General features: G+C 38.1%; 1 protein-coding gene across 1 annotated transcript; it reads right to left on the reverse strand.

Moving 5' to 3' along the window:
- Positions 1–992: 992 nt before the first annotated feature.
- On the reverse strand, positions 993–6,109 carry LOC138325884 (gamma-aminobutyric acid type B receptor subunit 1-like). The gene is made up of 5 exons (XM_069271861.1): positions 6,093–6,109; positions 4,758–4,885; positions 2,680–2,808; positions 2,329–2,472; positions 993–1,949 (listed from the first exon to the last, which is right to left on the reverse strand). The coding sequence occupies exons 2-4, from the start codon at positions 4,776–4,778 to the stop codon at positions 2,353–2,355; spliced, it is 270 nt and encodes an 89-aa protein (XP_069127962.1). The 5' UTR covers positions 4,779–4,885; positions 6,093–6,109; the 3' UTR covers positions 993–1,949; positions 2,329–2,352.
- Between the last annotated feature and the right edge of the window lie 3,862 nt (positions 6,110–9,971).

The following is a 9,971-nucleotide window of genomic DNA, read 5'->3' on the forward strand; positions in this document are numbered from 1 at the left end:
GCAAGCCTTTAGCTGATTCTATCTATAATTAGGGCAAAACTGTTTTGAGGAGCTTATTTAACTTATAATGCAGATGCATTTAAGAAGAGTACAAAAAAATAAATAAAAAAATACATAAAGAAAAAAAAAAAATTAAATTTTGAAAATAACACTATGAAATGACGTTCCCAAAGCAAATATGAGACATCAATTTCTCATTAAAAAAAATTTATTTCTCTCTTTGTTTCTGGCTTTCTGATTGGCCTATTCATTTTTTTCATTCCATGACGGAAAAAATAATCCGAGAATGGTGCTGAAATCCGATGTTATCGTGATGTCACAATAGAAACATTGACGTTGCGTATCAATTTGGAAAAAAAATAATCCCTTGGAAAAAATCAATGGAATAGTATGTGTAAACGTATTTCATTTTATAAAGTAGCCTGGAAAATTAAGTATTGAAGTCACTATTTTTTAATTTCATCGTGTTATGAAATAAATTTTGTTTGCAGACTTTTGTGAGAATCTGACACCCCCATCTCTTTTTACAAGCCTCCATGCACTAAATCTGCATGTGCTTCTAGTTTCTATACAGCTTCTGTTCTTTGATGTTGTGTGTCTCATCCTTTATCTACATCTACATATACATACAATTTCTTTAATATTATTCGTACCGTTACTTTTACCCCTTTTCGGACAAAGTGTGACATCAACTGGATCATAGAATAGTCATATCAATTGAGGGTTACCAAAGTGAAATTAACATAGTATGTGTAAAATATGTTTAGTAATAAAATTAACTATTTATATTCATAAGAGTAACAACATTAACAAGATATATCTCCTGTAAACATTACCTTTGACCCTGTTGAACCTATTTTCTCTATTTACATCTAACTGGACTGAAATGATCATGTGATATTCCTAATGGAATGTCCATGTCGATGATCCGGCCAGTTTATTTGTTTCAAGATCCCAATGAGAAAACCAATAACTGGAGTAATACTGCAGTATCTGATACCATTTTTATTGATTTTTTTTTCTAACAAATCCACAAGAAATGCACATTTTTTGGTTTTGCAGTTAAATTTTTTTTACTATACGCAGGAAACCATCTTTAAATATAACTGCGTAACAGCAAAAAGATCATTAAAAAGATATATGGATATCTTCTGTTTACAGGTGTAGCCACCAGCTACTACATTAAGATCTGATCTCAGTATAACACTGGGTGTCTGGGTAGTAAAGTCATCAAAAATATTCAATATATATCACATAAATGTGTAATACATGTACATGTATATCAAATCTAAATTACATGTACAAATGTACATGATGTAAAAATCACTTTGTTTTTATTTCATCAAAGTAAAATTATTTTCTATGAAGTTAATTAAAAATGCCTTATTATTCACTGATGTAAATGTTGGTGTAAATATAAATGGCAGTAAAACAATTAAATATGGCAACAAAAAAATTAAAGTAGTGTAAAATTTAAAAGAAAATTGTAAAAGGTGAAAACTTATGTAATATTTCCCAAAACATGACATAATATTCACACATGAAATCAGGACATCTATAATACAAATTGTATTAAACTTTTGAAATATATGAAAGTTTAGTTTTAGTATTGCTCCATAAATAAGATACATTTGAAATAATTTCGGAAGGTTTCACAAAAATTCAATGTCTTGATCTGATATTGAGTAATGTAAATTTTTCTGCATGCTCGAGTTTGAGTCCGAATTAGGTTGAAATGGTACAGACGTATTAATATCACTGAAGATGTTTTTATGGTCCATGGTATCGTGTAAGTCAGGTGACTTGTCTACGTCACTGTCCAGCTGCGATTGGTCAGTTTTATTTGTTGGTGTAACTTTGTTCCTCTCTGGACCGTCTCCATTAATTAAAAGTCTTTGTTGTGTTTTACGTTCTAATTTCTCCTTTAGTTCCTTTACTCTATCTTCCATCTGTAACAGGAAAACAGGTTATGTAAACAATACTGTCCTTTTTTGGTTTTGATCAGCAAAAGTCTTATAACACTTCAAATTTTCAGGTTTTGGCATAAGATATAAATTGTGTTTTTCCTGCAAAGTAGTTTTAGATTGTACTGATCTAATATCTTTGTAGGCTTAATCAATTCCTTCTCCTTCACCAAAATATTTTCTAAGCCTCTATTGTATTGGAACTCAACACGTCCACATAATTTTTGTTTTATCTTTCTTTCTTTTAGTTTTGTTTTATCTTTCTTTCTTTTAGTTTGAGATGATGAAACATTTTATCATACGATAAGAACAAATATTTTTTAGCAAGACTTCCTTTTCAAGACTGTACCGGTAAGTTAATTACCTCTGAAATCTGTTTTTTGAGGCCTTAATCATTTTCTATAAGCAGCCTCTGATGTCTTTCTTCTTCCTCCTTACTGGCCACAGATTCAGACATGGCCCGCACTTTCAGATAATTTTTCTTTGGATTGCGACTTATTTCAACAATCTATCACAGAATTCAATGGAAGATTAGTCAATTAAAAAAAAAAAAAAAAATGGATAAAAGATATACAGAATGAAGGAAAAGATACGATATTCAGACAGGACATGTATGTAGAAATAGCTTTATCTGACATAAACAGAACCCTATAACTGGTTATTTTCTTGTCAAATAATATGAATAAGAAGAGCTAACATAAATAGATGAATATACCTTAGGTACAAATATGAGGCCCCTAGACAGAAAACTGCATAAAAGAATGGCGAGGGCCACGAAGGCAAAGCTGGCATCTTGTTGGTTACTGATGATAAGAGTGATGGGAGCTGTTATCACACACAACACCTGTAACAGTGAATAGTCAGATCTATAATGATTACATGTACAAATCAGGTGAGTTAGTACTATGATTTTTGAAGCACTACAAAATCAATTATATTGCCCAAAGCTTTAATAATAATCCATATATATAAGTGAAGTTGATCTTCAATTCAGTCTTTTTGTCAACTTTGCATATAACAGAGTTATCTGCCCTTGAACAGTAAAATTGTCATTTTAAAATTTTTAACTCCTCAAAAACACAAATGGCATCATAATCAATGTATTTAGTTAGAGAAGATCAACCACAATGTAACAAGGACATAGTCATTCAGATCCCCCGCCAATGGAGATATCAAAGCTGAAGTAAGTTTGATTGTGGAGACTTATGTGTATGAAAAAAAAACAGGAAAAAGGAAGTTGAGCTAAAGAAAGATGGAGTATAATTCAAGTAGAGCGGGGCTGCAATTGTTGAATCAGGGTATACAGCCTTGACATTTATATTCGACTATATACACAAAGATGGGTGGAGTTTTGCAAAGTAACATTTACCATTTACCATGATATTTTCAGCAATGTTTCCATGGTAACGGAAAAAAATGCAAAAAATGAAAACCTAAAAATAGCAAAAGGAACTACTAGACCATAAAAAGAATGTGTCTATGAAATTTCGTGGAAATATCTCTGCTGGTTTTCCAGTTATGCTGCGGAAACGAACCTGGTACAAAAATATGATATTTTCAGCAATGTTTCCATGGTTATGGAAAAAGTGCAAAAAATGAACAAACCTGAAAATAGCAAAAGGCACTACTAGACCATAAGAACAATGTGTCTATAAAGTTTCATGGAAATATCTCTGCTGGTTTTAGAGTTGTACATATGTTAGAACTTACCACCACATTATAATCAATGTATTTAGTCAGAGAAGATCTTTCAACAACAATGTAATTACATATGATAGGAGAACTTACTACCACATTATAATCAATGTATTCAGTCAGAGAAGATCAACCACAATGTAATTACATATGATAGGAGAACTTACCACCACATTATAATCAATGTATTTAGTCAGAGAAGATCAACCACAATGTAATTACATATGATAGGAGAACTTACCACCACATTATAATCAATGTATTTAGTCAGACAAGATCAACCACAATATAATTACGTATGATAGAACTTACTACCACATTATAATCAATGTATTTAATCAGAGAAGATCTTTTTACCACATGTAACTACAAATGATAGGAGAACTTACCACCTCATTAAAATCAATGTATTCAGTCAGAAAAGATCAACCACAATGTAATTACATATGATAGGAGAACTTACCCCCACATCATAATCAATGTATTTAGTGAGAGAAGATCAACCACAATATAATTACATATGATAGGAGAAATACCACCACATATAATCAATGATTATTTAGTGAGAGAAGATCAACCACAATATAATTACACATATGATAGGAGAACTTACCACCACATTATATCACATTATAATCAATGTATTTAGTGAGACAAGATCAACCACAATATAATTACATATGATAGAACTTACCACCACATTATAATCAATGTATTTAGTGAGAGAAGATCAACCACAATATAATTACATATGATAGGAGAACTTACCACCACATTGAACTTACCACCACATTATAATCAATGTATTTAGTGAGAGAAGATCAACCACAATATAATTACATATGATAGGAGAACTTACCACCACATTGAACTTACCACCACATTATAATCAATGTATTTAGTGAGAGAAGATCGACCACAATATAATTACATATGATAGGAGAACTTACCACCACATTATAATCAATGTATTCAGTGAGAGAAGATCAACCACAATGTAATTACATATGATAGGAGAACTTACCACCACATTACAATCAATGTATTTAGTCAGAAAAGATCAACCACAATGTAATTACATATGATAGAAGAACTTACCACCACATTATAAATACTCATTCCTACAAATCTAGAGTCATTCACTTGTTTCAGCTTAACGCTCCTCGTCTCATAGGCCAGGAATATACCAAACAGTAGCAGAATTCCTTTGTAGCCATATATCACACCTGTTAACAAACACAGGTATCAATTCTCCTGTCACAACATTATACAATATCTACAATGATGTCCAGTGTATTAATGGAACATTAACTCTGCTGGTACACCACAGCTATCGGGGAACAGCCTAGTTGACTTTTGTTGAAATTAGAACATTAATTGAAGAAGGGCTTGGACTTGGGGGGGGGGGGGGGGGGGTGGGGGGTGGTCAGTTCCATAATTTGTACATAAGGATGCTACCATTGCATTATGAGTGCTCTCCCATGCTTAGAGAAGTCGTTTCTATGGAAAAAGCGAAATAAATTTACCCCTTTGACCCCGCCCCCACAGGCCCCCGAGGGGTCTGTCCCATCATTTGCACAATTTTGAATCCCCACCCTATAAGGATGCTACTATTGCAATATGAGCGTAATCCTATGTTTAGTTGCAAACAAGAAGTCGTTTATATTGAAATAGTAAAATTGACCCCTTTTCACCCCACCCCTCAGGCCCCCGGAGGGTCAGCCCCATCATTTGTACAATTTTGAATCCCCACTCTATAAGGAAGCTACCAATGCATTATGAGTGCTAGCTACCATTGCATTATGAGTGCTATCCCATGCTTAGTTTCAGAGAAGAAGTCGTTTATATGGAAATAGCCAAATTAATCCCTTTTGACCCCACCCCTCAGGCCCCCGGAGAGTCAGCCACATCATTTTTACAATTTTGAATCCCCACTCTATAAGGAAGGATACTTAGATATCTTAGCCCAATGAGACCCCTTTTTGTCCCCCCTTCAGGCCAAAGGAGTGAGATAATGTCTAGGGACCCTCAAACTTAACCCAATGAGTTATTGTCTCCCCTTAGCCCAATGAGATATTGTCTCCCCTTAGCCCAATGGGATATTGTCTCCCCTTAGCCCAATGAGATATTGTCTCCCCTTAGCCCAATGAGATATTGTCTCCCCTTAGCCCAATGAGATATTGTCTCCCCTTAGCCCAATGGGATATTGTCTCCCCTTAGCCCAATGGGATATTGTCTCCCCTTAGCCCAATGAGATATTGTCTCCCCTTAGCCCAATGAGATATTGTCTCCCCTTAGCCCAATGGGATATTGTCTCCCCTTAGCCCAATGGGATATTGTCTCCTCTTAGCCCAATGAGATTTTTTTTGTACACAGTATTGAAAGTTCAAGAAATTGAACAAGACCTAAAGTAGAGTGGAATGTCGTACCTACCTAGCCAGATTGAGATATTTTTTTAAACAGTATTCTAACTCTGGTTGTATGGTCAGTATAACACTGAGGACAGTAAACAGTTCACACCACCTCACCACCTGTTAACAGAGACAAGAGGCACAAAGGGCCTGTAATACAGCTATATCTATGGTCAGTATAACACTGAGGACAGTAAACAGTTCACACCACCTCACCACCTGTTAACAGAGACAAGAGGCACAAAGGGCCTGTAATACAGCTACATCTATGGTCAGTATAACACTGAGGACAGTAAACAGTTCACACCACCTCACCACCTGTTAACAGAGACAAGAGGCACAAAGGGCCTGTAATACAGCTACATCTATGGTCAGTATAACACTGAGGACAGTAAACAGTTCACACCACCTCACCACCTGTTAACAGAGACAAGAGGCACAAAGGGCCTGTAATACAGCTACATCTATGGTCAGTATAACACTGAGGACAGTAAACAGTTCACACCACCTCACCACCTGTTAACAGAGACAAGAGGCACAAAGGGCTGTGTAATACAGCTACATCTATGGTCAGTATAACACTGAGGACAGTAAACAGTTCACACCACCTCACCACCTGTTAACAGAGACAAGAGGCACAAAGGGCCTGTAATACAGCTACATCTATGGTCAGTATAACACTGAGGACAGTAAACAGTTCACACCACCTCACCACCTGTTAACAGAGACAAGAGGCACAAAGGGCCTGTAATACAGCTACATCTATGGTCAGTATAACACTGAGGACAGTAAACAGTTCACACCACCTCACCACCTGTTAACAGAGACAAGAGGCACAAAGGGCCTGTAATACAGCTACATCTATGGTCAGTATAACACTGAGGACAGTAAACAGTTCACACCACCTCACCACCTGTTAACAGAGACAAGAGGCACAAAGGGCCTGTAATACAGCTATATCTATGGTCAGTATAACACTGAGGACAGTAAACAGTTCACACCACCTCACCACCTGTTAACAGAGACAAGAGGCACAAAGGGCCTGTAATACAGCTATATCTATGGTCAGTATAACACTGAGGACAGTAAACAGTTCACACCGCCTCACCACCTGTTAACAGAGACAAGAGGCACAAAGGGCCTGTAATACAGCTATATCTATGGTCAGTATAACACTGAGGACAGTAAACAGTTCACACCGCCTCACCACCTGTTAACAGAGACAAGAGGCACAAAGGGCCTGTAATACAGCTACATCTATGGTCAGTATAACACTGAGGACAGTAAACAGTTCACACCACCTCACCACCTGTTAACAGAGACAAGAGGCACAAAGGGCCTGTAATACAGCTATATCTATGGTCAGTATAACACTGAGGACAGTAAACAGTTCACACCACCTCACCACCTGTTAACAGAGACAAGAGGCACAAAGGGCCTGTAATACAGCTATATCTATGGTCAGTATAACACTGAGGACAGTAAACAGTTCACACCGCCTCACCACCTGTTAACAGAGACAAGAGGCACAAAGGGCCTGTAATACAGCTACATCTATGGTCAGTATAACACTGAGGACAGTAAACAGTTCACACCACCTCACCACCTGTTAACAGAGACAAGAGGCACAAAGGGCCTGTAATACAGCTATATCTATGGTCAGTATAACACTGAGGACAGTAAACAGTTCACACCACCTCACCACCTGTTAACAGAGACAAGAGGCACAAAGGGCCTGTAATACAGCTACATCTATGGTCAGTATAACACTGAGGACAGTAAACAGTTCACACCACCTCACCACCTGTTAACAGAGACAAGAGGCACAAAGGGCCTGTAATACAGCTACATCTATGGTCAGTATAACACTGAGGACAGTAAACAGTTCACACCACCTCACCACCTGTTAACAGAGACAAGAGGCACAAAGGGCCTGTAATACAGCTACATCTATGGTCAGTATAACACTGAGGACAGTAAACAGTTCACACCACCTCACCACCTGTTAACAGAGACAAGAGGCACAAAGGGCCTGTAATACAGCTATATCTATGGTCAGTATAACACTGAGGACAGTAAACAGTTCACACCACCTCACCACCTGTTAACAGAGACAAGAGGCACAAAGGGCCTGTAATACAGCTACATCTATGGTCAGTATAACACTGAGGACAGTAAACAGTTCACACCACCTCACCACCTGTTAACAGAGACAAGAGGCACAAAGGGCCTGTAATACAGCTATATCTATGGTCAGTATAACACTGAGGACAGTAAACATTTCACACCACCTCACCACCTGTTAACAGAGACAAGAGGCACAAAGGGCCTGTAATACAGCTACATCTATGGTCAGTATAACACTGAGGACAGTAAACAGTTCACACCACCTCACCACCTGTTAACAGAGACAAGAGGCACAAAGGGCCTGTAATACAGCTATATCTATGGTCAGTATAACACTGAGGACAGTAAACAGTTCACACAACACCTCACCACCTGTTAACAGAGACAAGAGGCACAAAGGGCCTGTAATACAGCTACATCTATGGTCAGTATAACACTGAGGACAGTAAACAGTTCACACAACCTCACCACCTGTTAACAGAGACAAGAGGCACAAAGGGCCTGTAATACAGCTATATCTATGGTCAGTATAACACTGAGGACAGTAAACAGTTCACACCACCTCACCACCTGTTAACAGAGACAAGAGGCACAAAGGGCCTGTAATACAGCTACATCTATGGTCAGTATAACACTGAGGACAGTAAACAGTTCACACCGCCTCACCACCTGTTAACAGAGACAAGAGGCACAAAGGGCCTGTAATACAGCTATATCTATGGTCAGTATAACACTGAGGACAGTAAACAGTTCACACCACCTCACCACCTGTTAACAGAGACAAGAGGCACAAAGGGCCTGTAATACAGCTACATCTATGGTCAGTATAACACTGAGGACAGTAAACAGTTCACACCACCTCACCACCTGTTAACAGAGACAAGAGGCACAAAGGGCCTGTAATACAGCTATATCTATGGTCAGTATAACACTGAGGACAGTAAACAGTTCACACCACCTCACCACCTGTTAACAGAGACAAGAGGCACAAAGGGCCTGTAATACAGCTATATCTCTATGGTCAGTATAACACTGAGGACAGTAAACAGTTCACACCGCCTCACCACCTGTTAACAGAGACAAGAGGCACAAAGGGCCTGTAATACAGCTATATCTATGGTCAGTATAACACTGAGGACAGTAAACAGTTCACACCACCTCACCACCTGTTAACAGAGACAAGAGGCACAAAGGGCCTGTAATACAGCTACATCTATGGTCAGTATAACACTGAGGACAGTAAACAGTTCACACCACCTCACCACCTGTTAACAGAGACAAGAGGCACAAAGGGCCTGTAATACAGCTATATCTATGGTCAGTATAACACTGAGGACAGTAAACAGTTCACACCACCTCACCACCTGTTAACAGAGACAAGAGGCACAAAGGGCCTGTAATACAGCTATATCTATGGTCAGTATAACACTGAGGACAGTAAACAGTTCACACCGCCTCACCACCTGTTAACAGAGACAAGAGGCACAAAGGGCCTGTAATACAGCTATATCTATGGTCAGTATAACACTGAGGACAGTAAACAGTTCACACCACCTCACCACCTGTTAACAGAGACAAGAGGCACAAAGGGCCTGTAATACAGCTATATCTATGGTCAGTATAACACTGAGGACAGTAAACATTCCACACCACCTCGCCACCTGTTAACAGAGACAAGAGGCACAAAGGGCCAGTAATACAGCTATATATCTATGGTCAGTATAACACTGAGGACAGTAAACAGTTCACACCACCTCACCACCTGTTAACAGAG

The sequence above is a fragment of the Argopecten irradians genome, chromosome 6 (genome assembly GCF_041381155.1).
Source record: "Argopecten irradians isolate NY chromosome 6, Ai_NY, whole genome shotgun sequence".
Lineage (NCBI taxonomy): Eukaryota > Metazoa > Mollusca > Bivalvia > Pectinida > Pectinidae > Argopecten > Argopecten irradians.

Bases quoted from the DNA above. Each gene is read 5' to 3' on its own strand.
- LOC138325884 (XM_069271861.1), bottom strand. From the start codon at position 4,778: ATGAGTATTTATAATGTGGTG. The intron at 2,809-4,757 runs GTAAGTTCTTCT...TCACTGTTACAG, and splicing joins TGAGTATTTATAATGTGGTG to GTGTTGTGTGTGATAACAGC. The intron at 2,473-2,679 runs GTATATTCATCT...ATTCTGTGATAG, and splicing joins GCCTCATATTTGTACCTAAG to ATTGTTGAAATAAGTCGCAA.